Genomic DNA, 17893 nt, shown 5'->3' on the forward strand with positions numbered 1-17893 from the left:
AAACTCTGTTATTAGGTCGAAATTGAAAATTGCCGACACGCGCCCGATGCTCTTCTTCGCATCGCTGCGATGAGTTTCCACCGCGGGAACCGTTTCTGCAGCCAGTGACAGGCTGAGAGATTACGCCTCCCCCCCCCCCCCCCCACCACCCACCTCAGCTCCTAATTTCCTCACGGCTTTCCGCTAATTCCGTGGGCGCGCGCTTTATCTTCCCCCCCCCCCCCATGACACCCCTCTCATGTCCCCCGCGAAGAGGAGCTCGGACTGGGCCGGTGGGTCCGCTCCCCCCTCGGGGGGGAGGGGGGGCTTCAAACTGCCAACTTCGATCGCAGATGTTGTAGATGAACAGAGCTGAGCTCAAGAAGCCTGCTGTCTTCAGACCTTTAGTGAAGTGCGATGGAGGCACTGTGTAAACTGGATCAGTTGAAAATGAACGATTAAGTGCCCGCACAAAATAAAAAAATGTTTAAGTTAGTAATAGTAAGCTGGTTAAATTAGTGATTTTAACCCCCCCCCCCCCCCCCCCCGTGTCGCCGCCCGTGTCCCAGGTGACGTTCCGCACGAGGATCTACCACTGCAACATCAACAGCCAGGGCGTGATCTGCCTGGACATCCTGAAGGACAACTGGAGTCCCCGCCCTCACCATCTCCAAGGTGCTGCTGTCCATCTGCTCCCTGCTCACTGACTGCAACCCGGGTGAGAGGCTGCAGCGCACACACACACACACACACACACTTCTATTAACACAAATGAATGAGATGTGTGCGCATGAAGCTCGGCCCTCTACGCAGTAGAAGAGGCAGATTATAGCTCTCTTGTGATGTGTAAAAACGACTTGAATAAATATAAATAGGGGTTGTTTTTCGAAGGCTTCGTGAAAATAAGGATCAGGTGAGACGTCGAGTGAAGAACCCTCTTGTTGATTAGGAAGGTGACGGAAGTAACAACAACAACAACAAAAAAGGTAGAGAGCTTGAGTGAGAAGTTCATATCCTGAGACTAAATATTCCAGCTCCTTTTGAAGTTGATATTTTCCTCCTTTTGCCGCCCGAGAATCAACGTTTAACCAGAACCGGCAACCATTCATGGAGACGGAGACGTTCTTTAAAGAAACATTAGATCCACTGTGGTGTTTTATAGCCTGTTAAACCAGTCACTGCTCCTCCGCTGCCAATGCAAGTAATCTCTGCTGGCCTGAAGGAGTCAATTGAACAATCAGAGGTGGTAAAAGCAGCTCCTTTTAAAAAAAGAAGTTGTTCAGTATCACAGCGATGAGGTTTCGGAGTGAAAGAACGATGGAGAAATGAGGCGGGGCAAGTAAAGGTAGAAGAAGAAGAAGAAGAAGAAGGAGGAGGACGGGTCATTTCACACTGTTGAGATAGCAACAGACACGAAAGGGATGGGGGAGGGGGGGAGGGGGGGGGGGAGTTGATTGTGAAGACCTGTGATGATAGCGCGGGGTCCTCGCTGTGGGGATTGCTCTTTGATAACGTCGACTCTCCCTCCGTGGGCGAAAATGAGAAAAGCTCTTCCTCCTCCTCCTCCTCCTCATCCTCCTCCGCCACGTTTTCAGATGTCGGCGAGATGAAATGAGCCGCTTCCTTTTTTTTAAAGTGTGATACAAAAACAAAAAAACGCTTCATCGACGCCCTTCGTACCCTCCAAAAAAAAAAAAAAAACCTCCCCGTTACCCACGCACTCACGCTGCCTCTTTCTGCCTCTTGCCTCATCAAATCAGCCCCCCCCCCCCCGAACCCCCCCCCCTCCCCTTCTCCACCGTTAGCTGACATTTTTAAGAACCCGGCTCCTGGATTCTGGAATGCCCCGAAGATATCTGCCCCCCCCCTCTCCGTCTGGAGGCGGAGATCATGAAGCTCATTTAAGCAGGGAGGGCCAGAGTGACAGTTAATCAAAGGGGGGGGGGGGGGGCCGCCGCCAGAGTTAACCCTGTACAGGGTCCCCACGAGCAGGTCTCCACCTGGGGCCTCCCCTTGGCAGGTGAGGGGAGGGGTGGAGGGGGGACGGAGGGGGGGAATGGACCTGTCAGTAAGGCAACCTCCAACTTCAAACAAAGCCAGAGAGGTTCGTGTCAGATGTGTGCTGATGTTGTTCGGACTGCGTAACCCCACCCCCCCCCCACCCCACCCCCCCCGTCTCTCATTGCTCCTCGAACCTCTCGTGTGTGTTTTCAGCCGACCCGCTGGTGGGGAGCATCGCCACGCAGTACCTGACCAACAGGGCGGAGCACGACAGGATAGCCAAACAGTGGACCAAGCGCTACGCCACATAGAGCGCCGGCAGCGGCAGCGGCAGCAGCCCTCCAGGACCCCTCGCTCGACCCAACACACACACACACACACAGGTCCTCCCAAAATCAATGGAAGCACACCCGCTCCTGTCATCCCCCCCACACCCCCCCCCCTCCCCTCCTCTACCCAAACCCCCCCCCCCCCACCCCCCCCGCCCTCAGAGAAACGAACTGTTATTTGTTCCATGCTGACTTGAAAAGCTTCTTTTTTATACAAAGAGTCTATTGGGATTGTATTTTCCAATACACTGAATGTTGATATGGTCATGAAAAGCTTTAATACTGTTGTTGTTCTCGTCGTCGTTCTTATTGTTGTTGCATTGTTTATAACATTGTCGCCACCCTCGTCGTCTTCTCATCTAAAAGCGTGCGTGTGCTACTCCCGTTTTCCATGTGACGGTTTCATGTAAGAGGATCACACCGAGTGAGTGCATTTGTTTTTTTTTCTCCATTCAGTGGGTTTTTACAGCTAACGGTCAATATTAGTGCATGGCACCAGGGTGTGTGTTCAGGCGGTGGACGTGTGGTCACGTTGTGTATTATTTCTGGCATGGAGTGAGCCCATCACCATGTATGACGATAGTGGTAGTTTTTGCTGTACATTTAATGCCTTGTGAGAATACATACTCATTGAATACTCAATTAAACACTGGCTGTAATGTGACGCGTGTGGAGTCTCTTTGTTTTGTTTTCGAGAGGACGGTGAAATCGCTGCGTCCCGTCTCACCGGAGACACTTTGTCAGGCTGTGTTTTTGTCCACCAAAATGAACTATGGCAGAAGGCTTTTTCAAATGATGAAATATGACCTATTTTATAACATTAAATCGACACCTTTGAGTCTGATGAATAGAATCGGATGAGCATTTAGAATTAACCTGTAAATGATGTGACATTGCCTCTGCTGAAGAGACTTCACATCCTTTTGGACAATGAGGTCACAGGACGTAACCAGGGATTAAATCTTATTTTATTGCATTCTTCTTTTGATTGTAACATCCATCCTCACACTCTCAAAAAGGTGTTTTAAAATGAATTTGGAACAAACAAGACGTCGGCTCATTTCTTGTTTCTGCAAATGATGATCTTGCATGAACCAAATCTTGCTCATCGTCTGTTTCGAGTGATTGTCTTTGTGCAAACTTGATATCAGATCATTTATGTTGCGCGTAACTTATCACGAGTGATCATCGTGCCAAGTGGAAACAATTCATGATCTTATACTAACAAGATATTTAACAGATAGCGAGCTCACGCAAAGCGTTTTCAGATAGAAAGATAACGGCCACCGCTCTGCTCTATTCTACAAAGACCATGTTATTGTTACGACCTTTTCCCCATCGATTTATATTTCAATCATTCATTGAAAGTGTTTCCTACATTTCCCATAATGCCCTTTGCCAGTCAAACGAGAATAATGGACATGCTGCGAGGCAGACTGGTGTGTGCGTGTGCGCGTGCGCGGTGAGAACACCACTGAACAAACTCACACTTGTTGACGTTGCTCCTCCCGAACGCGCGAGACGAGGCGCCGCTGTGGGGGGGGTTCGTCTCTGACTGCGCTGCAAAACCGACGAAGTGGCGCAACAGAGTTAATTATGGTGGACGCGTCGGTGGAGGGGGGGGGAGAGGGGGGGGGGGGTGCGCGCCTTCATTCTCATCTTCCTCCCTCCCTCCCCTCCTCACACACACCGCGGGGAGGAAGAGTCTGACGGAGGAGGAGAAGTAGTGAGATCGATGAAGCGGCCGAAGTAGGTCTGTGAATATACAAAAGGGTCACGTGGTGCGCGCAGTGACGCGCGCGCGTTCTGCAGCGGGTTCGACGTGCCGGAGGTGCGGACGTGCTCGGGGTCAGCAGGTCAGCATGTCAAACCACTTTGTACCGCGATGACGCTGCACGGCATCTTCAGTGCAAGTGCAAATGATCATGTTTAATTCATTCAACTGTTTCCATTAACTATATTTATTTGTATGATCAATTCTACGACATGAAGGTCTCAATGTTGTTTCAAAGGTGAAGGCCCCCATGGCCCTCGGGGGGACCCTCGTGGCACTTGTGTTGCATATAATTGTGTGTTTCATCCCCCATAGCTTTAAATAATTACTATACAAATACAGAATGCATCGATTGGAAGACGTTCCGTGTCAATCAGGCTTTTGCTGCCCCTTGAAAGAGGGTCAATATAGCGTTGCATTTTGTTTTCACGTTGTTGGCTTTTGAGGAGTGAACACAAATCATCACACGTGAAAATTTCAGCAGAAACGTCTCTGGACGAGAGGACACGCGATGAAAAGTGCCGTTCTCTCCCTCTCTCTCTCTCGTGGCAACCACTCGATCTAATGTTTATTTAATGTATCACCCACTGTACAGGCCACTTTATCAGGCTGTATAATGGCCTATTAAAATTGTCACTCAACTCCTCTTGGCTTCAACTCTAAGCTAATGGCCAACGTGCAGATTTCATTACTTTCCACTACTGGATTGGCTTATGAATTGCAAAAAGATTGTGCTTATTGCTCATCACTAAATATCGTACAGAAAGTATTCATCATCCGAATGGATTTTTATAAATGCCTCCTTATACAGGAAGAGCAAAATTGAGAATGTGTTAACTAATATATATATAAGGAAATATTCTTGGGAAAAGTCTTTCAATATCTCCTAATAATGGTTTTGCTGCCATGTTTCCACTAAAAAGCGCATCATTTAGCCTTTTAGTGGAATTACCTGTTAATTGAGTGCATTTCTTTGTCATCACTCTCTGACAGTGACGCTGTGCAGAGAATAAAAATGATGAATCTAGATTTCAATGTCAGGACGTCTGTCGCCTGCTGGACCAACACTTCCGGCGAGGAGAGGCACTCGTCCAGCGACAGCGTCAAGTTCTGGTTGACACGTCACGTTAATCCCGGAAGTTAGACTATTGGAAAATAAAAGCCCCGATTATTTCGTTTCAGCGACGTGGATCATTGTATTATACATGCCGATCATTTTAGACCAAATAAAAAAACGAAAACGAGGATTCACTATTCATTTATTTGTATTATGCACTTAATATTATTTTCATTGATTTATAAATAGTATGCATGCCAATGTACGTAAAAATACATTCATAACGATTACCTTTAATTAAAGGTGAACCTATTGATTGATGTAAGCCCACAGTACTTAGTGTCCTATTCATTCTGTGTATTATACATGCCATACATACTATAAACATATATCATACTCAATTTGTTAACGTTGACGTGCTTTTTCTGCACACACTTTTCTGCTACATAAATCAATACGATCTCCCCTCTTTTTATTTTTACCACAACGTCGCTGCCGCCCGCGTTTTCCTGTGCTTTTATTTGTTAGACCGATGACCGGAAGTGGAAGCCTCTCTCCACCACAGGTGACTTGACAGCGGTGCGTCCAGGCGGCGGAGAGGCACGCGCACACACGGGCTGTGCACGCACACAAAGAAAGGTACCAAATGCTTCATATTCGCCCTGCAGCGCGCCGTGTCCCGGGCTAGTTAGCGCGACGCGTGTCCCTCTCCGAGGACACGTCCTCGTCGGCGTCCTAAAGGAGGCACTGGAGGGGGGGGGGGACTCGTTCCATCCTGTGACTGGCTGCTCTGAGATCAGCTGCGTGTCGACGGGCTTTGCCTTAAAGGAAGAGAAAAACACACACACACACACACACAAAGTGAGCGTGCGGCGCGGTGCGGGTTTAACGCGTTTGGAAGCGGGACTCCTCTCCGCGGAAGTTTCATTCGCCTCGAAATTGTTGAGGTGTTGAGTGTTTTTCTTGTAGGGGGGGGAGGAGAAGGAGAAGGAGAAGGAGAGGGAGGGGGTTAATCCGGTCGACTGCGACATCGAACCCCCGTCGATGCATTTCTGCTTTTTTCTGTTTTTTTTCTCCCATCCCGTCCTGCTCGACTCGCTGGGGGGGGCGCTATTTCCCCGCGGAGGCGTTAATGGATGGGAACAGTTTGATTTCTCGATAAACCACGACGAGGGTTTATCGTCGTCGGGGTCGGTGAGGACCGCGTGGTCCCTCCGCCGTACACCTGGTGTGACACCTGGCGCGACGTGGAGCTGATCCGGGTCCCCCTCCACCCACCTGCAGTGGTTTCAGTGGCGTCTGTGTCCGGTGCAATGGAGACGAGCCGAATCCAGGGCAGCTACCTGAAGACTGGATTAAGATGCGCCCCCCCCCCCCCCTTTTGCATACAGATGTTTTAAATGATGGTTCTGGAGAAAAGATGCTAAAGGAAGAGGTGGTTTTGGTTTGTGCATCTCTTTTTCTTTCTAAATGTTGTCCCCCCCCCCCCTCTCCCATCCAGGCTCGGTATGTCTGATGAAGATTCCCGTGCCAGCAGCAGCTCTTCCTCTTCCTCTTCGTCGTCCACTCATCATCCTCAGCAGCAGCAGCAGGAAGAAGAAATCACCCCGAAGAAACGAGAAAGCAAAGGCAGCAGCATGAACAAGACCTCCAAACTCCTCTCCACCAGCGCCAAAAGGTGAGGGCCCCCACCAACAAAACGGCCGCCGCGAACAGATTCCGGATCAGTTTGGGGGCTTCGCTTTCAACGCTTGTGTTTGGTGCGTCTTTGCAGGATTCAGAAGGAACTGGCTGACATCACGTTGGATCCTCCTCCAAATTGCAGGTGAGTTGAAGGACGTTCGGGCCGTCTTCTCAGCAGCCGGCGTATCGAAAACCTCTGTTTCCGTTTCGATATAAAAAATTTAAGCAGCTCAAATGAAATGACACTGCTCAGCGATTTCGGGAAGTCGCTGAGCCTCCGAAAAGCAAGTGGAACTGAACTTGTGTGGCCTGGAGGCTGCGTGAGAATCCCCTCCTTGTTCTTCAGATGAGGAGAAAGAAAAGTCCTGTGACTTGTCCGTTCACCTGTCAGTCGCCAAGAAATCCAATTCCACTCCATTCCACCCCCTTCATTTCTTCATCTATTGCTCTTTTCCTGACACTTCACTCCCTCCTCTCGCCCGACGTCCTCTTGTGTCCTTCTAGGTGTTGCCCTCTAGTGACGGACGGATTCCTGGCATTCCGATCCGGGGGGGGGGGGGGGGCTCGTGACAGCTAACAGAAGGTCCTGAGCTGTCTACACGAGGCTCTTTGGTGCTAAGTAGGCTGAGGTAGTTCTGTTATTTGCAGAGGTTTCCGCCGTGTCTCCACGCGAAGCGTCCTCTCCCCGGCCGAAGGGGAAGTGGCCGCCCCGTACGTCGCTTCACAGAGCAGGGAGAGGAAGCACAGGTTTCGTTTCACGCTGCAGGTTAGGCCCCCCCCCCCCCCCCCTCCATACATCTCTCTCGTGTTTGGGTCTTGTCGTCCAGAGGTTTGCTGTAGTTCAGTCACTGAGGGGGACGTGTGGTGCGCTAGGAGGCCTCACCTTGGACCACATCTTCCTCAGCACGGTCGACCCTTCGCACCACCGTCATCGTCAGAACTGTCCTTCTAACATTGAGCGACCCAATCATCTGAGTCGGCGGGGTCGCCATCGTTTGTTTTGAGTGATTGGGGACGGCTGGGGGCTCCTCGGGACTCTTTGTGAAGTGGAGTCATTATATCGTCTCAGTCAGCCGGCTTATTACAGTGTTTCTCTCTGTCATCGCCGCACAATACGAGCAGATAGCAGGGATTGAAAATGAAGCTGTGTGTGTGTGTGTGTGTGTGTGTGTGTGTGTGTGTGTGTGTGTGTGTGTGTGTGTGTGTGTGTGTGTGTGTGTGTGTGTGTGTGTGTGTGTGTGTGTGTGTGTGTGTGTGTGTGTGTGTGTGTGTGTGTGTGTGTGTGTGTGAGAGAGTGAGCCTAGCTCCGGTTGGGGCGTAAAAGGCATCGTTAAACAAAAGCGAGGCGCTTGATTTTAAGCATAGGAGACGAACTGAAGACGTGTACTTTGCCAAGAGCGCAATAGAAAGTACATCCACCTGCTGTTGGTTTTGGCTTATGTACTTATTTGGCTTATTTGGTTTAAACTGTAATGAAGTACGGCGTGGGAGAAGGTCAGCAGAGATAAATACGGGTATGCATTAGGATGTCGGTACATTTTCTATAGGGGCGGATAAAAGGTCTCTGAAGGTCTCTTCATTCGTTTTGTGCCACCGTCACTCAAATATTCAAATTCTGTAAATTAAAAACATCTCATGGGCTTTTATTTTGAAGTAATGGGGTGGGGGGGGGGGGGGGTTTAGTTCATGGCAGACATCATTCTCTCTACGTGTGTGACGTCTTCTGGCAAACATGAGACTAGAAAGCTGTGAGGATGTCGCCGGTGTGACGTGGACAACGGCTTCCTGTCGTCACGGAAACACTGAAAGACTTGATGACTGCTGTCATCGTGGTGGTGCAGTGTGTCTACTGAGAGAGGGGGCACGGTTTGAAAGGTTAAAGTCTTCTAAAGAATGAATCAGCTGAAATGTCAGCAGGCTTCTGGCAGTGCCCCCCCCCCCCCCCGTGTTGAAGTGAATGACAAGTGAGCGTGTGGCGTACCATAAAGCACTGGGTCTCCTTTGTGTGCAGGGAGCTCTCCCTGAATGTGAGACGCCTCTGTTGTCCAACGCGGTTTGGGTTGATTTGGGGGGGGGGGAGGAAGTGAAATGATACGACATCTATTCTCGGCCTCGGCGTACTTCTTGGGAAAGTGGACCCCTCCAGGGAATGTCAGAGGGCCTCTGCGTTGGGCTCCTCGTGCGGATGCGTCGGCTTCACGAAGTGAGGCGCATTTATATGCCTGACATTTTATACACGTCAAAACCAGAGGGGGCGGAGATCAGAGCGTCTCCATCGAGCGTCTCCGGCAACTCCAGAAGCTTCCGGTGACCCGCTGTGCGGAACGTGAGCTGTAGTCCTCCTGTTTGTCTCCACAGACGAGGCAAGTCGTGTCGATGTTGCTCTTTTCTTCATTTTAATCATCGCTTCCCACTGTGTTGGCAATTGCACTTTTTATTGTTTAACCGTTTGGGGGGGGGGGAGGATGGGAGATGAGGCTTCAGCACAAGTTAGTTCAATTGCAGAAGGTGTTTCCACGAGGGGAGAGACTGGTGAAGAGTAGCTGCTCTGTGTGTGTGTGTGTCGACAGCGCCGGCCCCAAAGGAGACAACGTCTACGAGTGGAGGTCGACCATCCTGGGCCCCCCCGGCTCCGTGTACGAGGGGGGGGTGTTCTTCCTGGACATCGCCTTCACTCCAGACTACCCCTTCAAGCCCCCCAAGGTGAGGGGCGTGCGGCACCCTTCCCTTCCACCGTGGCGTTGTTTTGAACGGGGTGTCGTTCTCATGTCTGCCACTAGAGGGCACGTTTGTGTTCCTCGGGCGTTCCTCTCTGTGTGGGATACTGCTCCTTTTTTTTTTTTTTTTTTTTCTTTAAAGAGGACCTGTCGCAACCAAGCTGCACAAATAAAATAAATGTACATAAACATGAGCCCCTTTTTAAAATATTTTAAAAACACTGTTCTCTTCAGCATGATTCTCATCTGTTGGCGCTGCTCATTTTAAAAAGGTGACGTTCCGCACGAGGATCTACCACTGCAACATCAACAGCCAGGGCGTGATCTGCCTGGACATCCTGAAGGACAACTGGAGTCCCGCCCTCACCATCTCCAAGGTGCTGCTGTCCATCTGCTCCCTGCTCACCGACTGCAACCCGGGTGAGAGGCTGCAGCGCACAAAGCCGTGGGCTTTTGTGTGCCAGTGTTTCAGATGTTTTTTAGTGAGAATGCACAATGTGGCATCCAAAGCATATTGTTGTGCGCTCAGCTCACCAGGAACTCGTCTCCATCCAGTAACTGTGGGTGTTGCATCAGCAGCGCTTCACTTTAAGGACATTCATTGGATCTCCTCCTGACTGCTGCACAGCCTTTAAAGTCTTAACTTCTCCAGATTAAACTGCTGTGGTTTGTAAATCCAGAATGAAGACAGAAGGTGGACATAATAATTTAGTGAATGTGTTAAGATTCATGGCGCGTTTAGTGCAACCTTTGAAAAGCAAGCAGGACGGTGAGGTGTGTGCGAGTTAAAGCAGAAGTCATTCATTGACAGTATATATGACCAACTTCACCACAAAGGCTGTGTAATCGAACAGTAACTGCTGTAACCATGACGACCCCGTGGTGGAAGGTTGGGCAATGATTATCAATCAGGCATTTTGCCATAAAGTGAGTCACTATTTTCTAGTAGGTCATTGTGGATGACTTAAACTAATAAAGGGTTTTAATACGGCTCTTAACTAAAGGCAAAAGAAAGTTGACAGTCATTTACTGTTTTGCCACAAATAATCGCTGTTTTTTCCAGCGTTTATTGTGTTAAGGAGCATACAGAATTGTCGCTGATGCGTTTTGTTTTTTCCCTCCCCAGCCGACCCGCTGGTGGGGAGCATCGCCACGCAGTACACAACCAACAGACCCGAGCACGACAGGATAGCCAAACAGTGGACCAAGCGCTACGCCACATAGCCCCCAGCGGAGCTGTTGATTGGACGGCTCAGGGATGTGAGGGCGTCGACACCGGGGGGGGGGGGGGGGGGGGCGTGGGGGGGGATTTTTATCTGGGGATTGGAGGTCTTTGACTCCTGAAATTTTTGTTTGTTGTATTTTTTTAAGTTATCTCCAGCCCAAATAATCAAATTTGGCAATTATGCATTTAGTGTTTTCTCCTTTTGAATTTGTACCTCTTGCTTTTGAAGATGGACATAAATACTAAACCTGCTAGATTCACGGTTACAGTTTGCACCGTTCGAAAAGCCATTTAACACACGTAGACATGTTTAGCCATGGGTTGTGATTTGGGTTCTGTACTGGTAATAAAGCGGTTCTGTTTTCTCCCTTAAGAATTAAACACGACCAACTGAAGCATCGGACTTTTTTTGATCATCTTCACAGACTTCAGAAGAAAAAATAGGAAGAGCTTACGTTTTTATTCAGTGAATCTTAAGACGGTTACAGAGCAGGGAATCCTTAAGGATTTGCACAATTACAGTCCCTCAATCTCTGTTCTACTAGCAGCACATTAAGTGTTATTACTTTGGGACATTGAGGACTCAGAAAACATTGCTGGACATTTTTCAAGAAATGCCAAGAAATGTGGCTCATTAAAGTGACAAAAAATAAATTAGTTAGAAAATAAATATCCTCTAGACGAGATGCTTCTACGGTTCTAAGTTGCAGCGCTATTGGATCCCACGGGCTGGACGCGCATCACCTTTTACATCACAAGTAGAGGCAGCAGCACCGTGAATATTATTGCTGCCAGGCCACACGGGAGACACCAGATGGACTGGACGGGGGGGGGACGAGGCCGCACTCGTGGGGACGTGCGTGGCGAGGCCCCCGGGAGTTTCAGATGTCGTTGGACGCGCCTTTGCTCTTGCGCCCGGGCAGCGGGAAGGCCGACTTGCTCTGGGGCTGCGTGAGGCGGCTGGTCAGCTGGGTGAAGGGCTCGATGAGGGTGTTGCGCTCGGTGACGCTCACCTCCCACAGCTTCACCTTCTCGCCCCGCGCCCACTGCTGCGCCGCCTCCTGCTCCACCTGACGCCGCTCCCGCAGGTCCGTCTTGTTCCCCAGCACGATGACCGTCACCTGGGATACAACCACGGCGCGTTACAACATGGACCGGTCTGATCAGCGGGTAGTCAAGGCTGGTTGATAACTGCTACTAGCTGCCATTTCTCATCCCATCTAATGTGTCTTGTTAAATAGCCATAAACTGCGTATTTGCATTAGTCACGTCCGCCCTCCCTGCTGCACGCGCTTCAACGTGTGCCGACATGCAAAGGCATCTGCCTTGTATGAATAAATGCAAATGACATTGTTGTTCCCAGTGTCTCTTGAAGTCTAAATGATATTGGTCCACACCATGATGTGCTATGGTGGTAGAACAATGTGCAGCTGAACTAATGGAACGTAGCGAGGGCTGATGTTTCATACACTTCAAAAGGAAGCTCTCCACGGTGGTGATGTTCGCAGCACAGCGGAGAGGACCTGCACGTGCTACGTGTGGCAGTTGTAAAAACATACGTTGGACCAGCCGCACCTCTTTTTTATCTCTGGACTTGTCTATTTCCTTCTTCAGCGTGTCGACCTTCTTGAAGGACTCGGAGCTGTCGACGCTGTAGACGAGCACGAAGCCGTCCGCCACCGAGTAGTAGTGTTTGGGGAGGTCTTGCCCATCGTGGAGGCCTTTGGTGTCATAAAGCCTCAGCTGCTCCTTCACACCGCGGTCCGTCTCCACCGAGGCCACGTACACGTCCTCCTGCGTCTCGCTGGATTCAGAACCTGGGGATTGAAATACAACAGGCTTCAGAAAAAGGGTTTTTTTTTTTTCAGCGAACCGGGCGACGATATGTTTCAATAAGTGTCCAATGCAGAGAAAAGCATCTGAAATATTCAACGAGACCGTGACAAAAGTGTAGCCGACCATCTCAAGGTCATATTGAACCCTTATGAAATCCAGTGTGATCAGTATGTATAACCGTGCAGCAGTGTTACTTCCTCAGGACTAGTGTCCCTGGCACAGTACTCACCTACAGAGTGATTCCCGTACAGCAAATGTTCCAGAATGGCCGTTTTCCCAACTGCTGCTTGGCCACACACCACAACTTTACAGCCTTTTCCCATTGCGAGCCTACAATGTCAACATCTCAGTGTTATAGTACCGTACGACATACGTCACACTAACGCTACCAAGCGGGTCCTCTATAAACAGAAACAAACTTTGATTCGTCGCCGTTGCTTAACGTCAGTGAACTGAGCTATGACAGCGTTAGCATAGCTAGCTAACAGGCTAGCAGGAGCCACTCATTCCAAGCCGTGTCAAGTAGACGCGAGCAACAATCCTGACGGGAGCAGTTCATTGTTGATTAGTGGTGCAAATGCCAGAAGTTCCTTACTTGAATTTGCAGAGGATAACTTGCCGTCTATCAAGTCTTTAAACGCAGCATCATAGCCAGCGCATCCACTCTGCTCTGCAAACGATGAGAGTTGTTTTGGCCAATGCGCATGCGCGACTGTATTCCATTCACCTGTGTAATCATATCACACAATATACCGGTTCTGAAAACATGAATGTAGTGCTCATTCTGTAGATAACTACAATTGTTTTTACTTAAAAAAGATAATTGTAGTTGTAGTTCTTTTCACGCAACAAAACAATTAGTTAGTTCATCATATATAGCAGTGTAAGTAGTGAACAAGCAGTTAGTTCTGTGGAAAACACGGCAGTAATTTCTTTAAGACTTATTTAATTAGACACCAGATGTATATTTAGTCTCTAGACGCTACACTGGCAGCATTATGTTGCAAATTACTCTCTAATTAAAAACCTGATTAAAATATTAAAATTGTAAATACACCGCATGTTCAATTCTCACTTAACCACAAAAGTATCTTCAAAGGCGTACAACAATAGAAATCATATAAAGAATACATTTCCCATGAGCACAACAGCGGAAATCCGTCATCCTCGTTTTCATAAAGCATGCTGGGTAAAGTTTCTCTCTCTTTCCGGCTGGTACGCCATCATGTAAGCGAGTATTTCTATACCTTTTACCAAACGTAATCCATTAAAATCATCATGAACGTTAGTTCATCTCTCTATTTGGTTTAGACTATTGTCAAGAGACTGAATTACAACTGTATACGCCTTGATCATTTTCTAACAACATTGTTAAAAACTCTGAATATTAGCGGATTTTTGTATGGCTCTTGAGATGCAGTCGGATCTCTTAGCCGCTAACTACCGGCCGCATTAGGAGGCCAATGTGTTTTTAAAATGGTGCGTTAACGGTATTCTTAGATCTCTGAAGTTATCGCCTCTCCTAATACTTTTTTAAAAGCTGCGCATACTGTTCATCGTTGCTGGGTGAACGTAAACGGCGACAACAACTCCGTGTACCTCGAGTGAGAAGCTACGTTGCTAACGTTAGCATTAGCACTATTTCTAACCAGCATGGGTACCTGGACTGCTATAACTCATTCATTTCTGCTGCATTTCATGTGGTACGAGTGTGGGTTTCCTGTCCACGAGATTGTTCGTATGAAAGCCGGTTACACAGTATAAAATCATGTCTAAGTCGTTAACCCGTAAATGGTCTGAACTCTCATATTGTTCAGATTCCCCGGCGCTGTTATGGCTTTAGATTCAAATGGACTTTTCATAAAGACATGTTTTTATTTCTTTGAGTAAGGCAATAGCTAATCAAAGATTTGTGTTTGCAGACTCTTGACATAGCTAATCTCTGAAACCATCATTGCAGATGTTTGTTGCATGCATTATAAATGTCCCCAACTAACGTTATTTACACGATATTAAGCTCCTAAGTGCTGAGTCGATGGGTGTTTAACATTGTTGTTCTGTTGTTTTTAAGATAAGTCAACATGGGAGCATATAGGTATATGCAGGAGTTATGGCGCAAGAAGCAGTCCGATGTGATGCGCTTCCTTCTGCGTGTCCGCTGCTGGCAGTACCGTCAGCTGTCCAACCTCCACCGTGCCCCTCGTCCCACCAGACCCGACAAGGCCCGCAGACTGGGCTACAAGGCCAAGCAGGGTAAGTGCTGAGGTGCCAGTCCCTGCACGCGAGGGTCAGTCATCCTCTTTACCTGCCTTGCTGATAATGTGTTTTGTTGTTGTTCGTGCAGGTTACGTTGTGTATCGCGTCCGTGTGCGCCGTGGTGGCCGTAAACGCCCCGTGCCCAAGGGCGCTACCTATGGCAAGCCAGTGCACCATGGTGTCAACCAGATCAAGTTTGCCCGCAGCTTGCAGTCCACTGCTGAGGTAAGGTTATCTTTCTTCGCCAAGGGTTCTCATAAATCCGCACAAGTGGGCTATTATGTTAATTAATATTTCTAAAATGACTTTGGACAATTTTTAGAAAAGGTGTTTGAGTTGTGTGGAAACAGGGGCTCGACCCGTTCCGCTTTAAACACGAGTTTTTTATATGGCACTGACAGATACCCAGTGGTGGTCTCATGTATTGAGTGTTTGCTCCTCTGATAGTTAGAACAGTTCAGTTGAGTCAATCACATATCCAAGCCAACCATAACCTCATGCTTGGTTTGTATACAGCAGAAAGGGTAGCATATTTATTTAGATATAATTTAAATGTAACCATTGAATAACCTTAGACTGTTAGTGCTGTTAGTTGCTCCTTTCTAGTACAACTCAGTAACTAAGCCCTCATCTCCCAAGTTTTTTATTTTCAATACGTTAACGGGCATTATATCCCCACTGCCAGATTAACACATAACTTGCATCTGTAGCGGATGTCGAATAAACAAGGCATATTATCGAATGGCATCTCAGTAATTGCATTACATAAATGGTTTGCAGTGTCCTGGTATTGGTTAATCTGGCTCACTGAAACAAATTTGTCAATAGATTTTATTTTTATTTAGCTTCAAAGAGAAATGGTGCACACGGTCATGCATTAATAAACAACGCGGTTTATTTAATGCAAATCAATAGCACTACAGCACAGATTGATGTAGAAGTTAATGTACTTGTTCAACGTGAGAGGGAATACTGAATCGCATCAACTTAGTTCACTCACAAAAGCATGCGGAAGTTTGGTATTTGAAGAGAAGTCAAAGCTGCTGTCAGAATTTAACTGAGTATTAAGTTGAACGTATCTCTTACGGAATGTTAGATCATTTGCCATCATTCGTTTAATTTTTATCCAATGTGTGATCGTTTTGCCTTATTTCTGAATGGAATGAAAAGCACAAATCACTTTTACAGTGTCCTATTACTGTTGGCGTTGATTTACCGTATGACACAGGATTTATTGCAATACTGATATGGCCAGTCAGAATTTCAAGTATTTTTATTTCCCAGGAGCGTGCTGGTCGTCACTGCGGAGGCCTGCGAGTGCTGAGCTCCTACTGGGTGGGTGAGGACTCCACCTACAAGTTCTTTGAGGTGATTCTGGTCGACATCTTCCACAAGGCCATCAGACGCAACCCAGACACCCAATGGATCACAAAGGCTGTGCACAAGCACAGAGAGATGCGTGGCCTGACCTCTGCAGGAAAGAAGAGCCGCGGCCTGGGCAAGGGCCACAAGTTCCACCTGACTATCGGAGGCTCCCGCCGTGCCGCCTGGAAGAGGCGCAACACCCTGCAGCTGCACCGCTATCGTTAGAGCTCGCTTGTACATTCAAACAAATAAAAACAGCCCTTTTTATGGTCACATTCCTGTCTGCGCCTGGTTCATTCACCGGTTAGATTTGAACCTGTTGAACACTGTTAAAGAGTACTATTGAATCAAAGCTCCACTTGGTAATTAAAACTAGGACGCCAAACTAATGTGATGCGTCTGGTCCATTGAATCAAGCCACTTCCCTCCTAATCTGTTGAAAAATTGAGGGCAGTATTCCTAGCATGAAAATGATTGTGTTGAAGTTATTATTCAGGACATTTGGTTAAAACCGTTTTGATACAGGCTTGAGCATGTTTCAGCAGAACCACTTCACTGCATTTGAATAAATATTCTTTGTCACATGCTTGTACTAATGCATCTAACATTGGGGCCTCTGGCAGAGGGATACATTGAGTCTCAAAGGTGTCATCGTAGAGCTGTCAGCGCTATTGTCTCATAAACTAAACGTGAAGATAAGGTTTCTCATTTCTACGTTCTCGCCATCAACAAACCCCATGAGAAGTGCAAAACCAATCGTGCATAGCCAGGCTGTCAATCATTGATGACCTCCCTGTAAATTATACGAGTACATGCCTACATTTGATTACATTTATCACAAGTTTTAAATTGGGAAGTACATGTTTAGTCAAAACAGGAAAGCAAAGCAACAGTATGAAAGTATTCTAGATTATAAGATATTAGATTTGAACTAAATTAGGGCCGGGATTTTTATTTGAGTCCCGGCCCTAATATAATTATATATATTTTGACCCTACATCTTTTGACTTTTTTCACAATATTTTTTTATTAGATGGAGCAACCTACACGTCCCTGTCACTAATGCCAAATGCCCCAAATTTCTGTACTTTAAACCTTATCTGGGTTCAACCCTCAATGGACATGGTGGCTCTTCCTAAATCCTTTTTTAGTTTTGGGTAACTGACATTTATAAAAAATCATAATGGGATATTGCCCCAGAGTCGGATTGGTGCATCTTGGAGGATCAACTATGCTATTCATCCCTTTCTGCATTGGTAAAGGCACAAGTGAGTTGAATTTGAATGCAACAGAGAATTGGAGGGTGGATGCACTAAAAAGGGTAAACAAATCTACACCCTGTGCCAGACTGTCAGTTTAAGGTTGTCCACAGGATGCCCTGAAGTAGACAAACATGTGATTGTCTTGAAAAATGCCCTCAGAGGCTGTAATAAGTTTCATGTCAGTGTGACCACTGAATGAGACACATCTGCTCATCTTTACTGACTCATCCGGCCTTCTCTTCCGTCAAAAAGGTGGAACCCTATAGGCTACGTAGCATGGCTAATAAGTGCTAAAAGCTAAAGCAATTAACATCAAATTTAGTCAATTCATGATCATTCAAAACATTCTTCATCATTCTTGACAATGCCATCATAACCAAGTGAACGCACCTTGTGTTTCTGCATAACC

General features: G+C 47.5%; 4 protein-coding genes and 1 long non-coding RNA gene across 5 annotated transcripts in view; 4 read left to right on the plus strand and 1 right to left on the minus strand.

Annotated features, from left to right (window-relative positions):
* Window positions 1–10831, plus strand: part of LOC119219662 (ubiquitin-conjugating enzyme E2 E2-like) — a 19934-nt gene extending 9103 nt beyond the window's left edge. Inside the window, 3 exon segments of the mRNA XM_062558667.1 lie at window positions 9394–9526; window positions 9813–9960; window positions 10667–10831. Of these exon segments, the coding sequence (XP_062414651.1) occupies window positions 9394–9526; window positions 9813–9960; window positions 10667–10764 (379 nt within the window). The 3' untranslated portion in view covers window positions 10765–10831.
* LOC134107171 (uncharacterized) lies at window positions 546–2973 on the plus strand. Its single transcript, XR_009942658.1, has 2 exons — window positions 546–697; window positions 2194–2973. It is a non-coding gene; the product is annotated as an uncharacterized LOC134107171 (long non-coding RNA).
* LOC119219664 (ubiquitin-conjugating enzyme E2 E1) lies at window positions 5634–6969 on the plus strand. The gene is made up of 3 exons (XM_062558669.1): window positions 5634–5779; window positions 6642–6818; window positions 6915–6969. Exons 2-3 carry the CDS (start codon window positions 6649–6651, stop codon window positions 6967–6969), a joined length of 225 nt encoding a protein of 74 aa, XP_062414653.1. The 5' UTR covers window positions 5634–5779; window positions 6642–6648.
* A 379-nt stretch (window positions 10832–11210) lies between the features above and the next one.
* Window positions 11211–13346, minus strand: nkiras1 (NFKB inhibitor interacting Ras-like 1). The gene is made up of 4 exons (XM_037474993.2): window positions 13197–13346; window positions 12831–12931; window positions 12341–12582; window positions 11211–11886 (listed from the first exon to the last, which is right to left on the minus strand). The coding sequence occupies exons 2-4, from the start codon at window positions 12922–12924 to the stop codon at window positions 11647–11649; spliced, it is 576 nt and encodes a 191-aa protein (XP_037330890.1). The 5' UTR covers window positions 12925–12931; window positions 13197–13346; the 3' UTR covers window positions 11211–11646.
* A 331-nt stretch (window positions 13347–13677) lies between these two features.
* rpl15 (ribosomal protein L15) lies at window positions 13678–16497 on the plus strand. Its single transcript, XM_037474985.2, has 4 exons — window positions 13678–13828; window positions 14673–14854; window positions 14946–15082; window positions 16142–16497. The coding sequence occupies exons 2-4, from the start codon at window positions 14683–14685 to the stop codon at window positions 16445–16447; spliced, it is 615 nt and encodes a 204-aa protein (XP_037330882.1). The 5' UTR covers window positions 13678–13828; window positions 14673–14682; the 3' UTR covers window positions 16448–16497.
* The last annotated feature ends 1396 nt before the right edge of the window (window positions 16498–17893 follow it).

The sequence above is a fragment of the Pungitius pungitius genome, chromosome 17, assembly GCF_949316345.1.
Source record: "Pungitius pungitius chromosome 17, fPunPun2.1, whole genome shotgun sequence".
In the NCBI taxonomy this organism is placed as follows: domain Eukaryota; kingdom Metazoa; phylum Chordata; class Actinopteri; order Perciformes; family Gasterosteidae; genus Pungitius; species Pungitius pungitius.

Coding starts and splice junctions, on each gene's coding strand:
- rpl15 (XM_037474985.2), top strand. CDS start 14,683: ATGGGAGCATATAGGTATATGCAGGAGTTATGGCGCAAGAAGCAGTCC. Junction 14,855..14,945: donor GGGCTACAAGGCCAAGCAGG/GTAAGTGCTGAG, acceptor TTGTTCGTGCAG/GTTACGTTGTGTATCGCGTC. Junction 15,083..16,141: donor GCTTGCAGTCCACTGCTGAG/GTAAGGTTATCT, acceptor TTTATTTCCCAG/GAGCGTGCTGGTCGTCACTG.
- nkiras1 (XM_037474993.2), bottom strand. CDS start 12,924: ATGGGAAAAGGCTGTAAAGTTGTGGTGTGTGGCCAAGCAGCAGTTGGG. Junction 12,583..12,830: donor GTACGGGAATCACTCTGTAG/GTGAGTACTGTG, acceptor TTCAATCCCCAG/GTTCTGAATCCAGCGAGACG. Junction 11,887..12,340: donor AGTCCAGAGATAAAAAAGAG/GTGCGGCTGGTC, acceptor GTTGTATCCCAG/GTGACGGTCATCGTGCTGGG.
- LOC119219664 (XM_062558669.1), top strand. CDS start 6,649: ATGTCTGATGAAGATTCCCGTGCCAGCAGCAGCTCTTCCTCTTCCTCT. Junction 6,819..6,914: donor CTCTCCACCAGCGCCAAAAG/GTGAGGGCCCCC, acceptor GCGTCTTTGCAG/GATTCAGAAGGAACTGGCTG.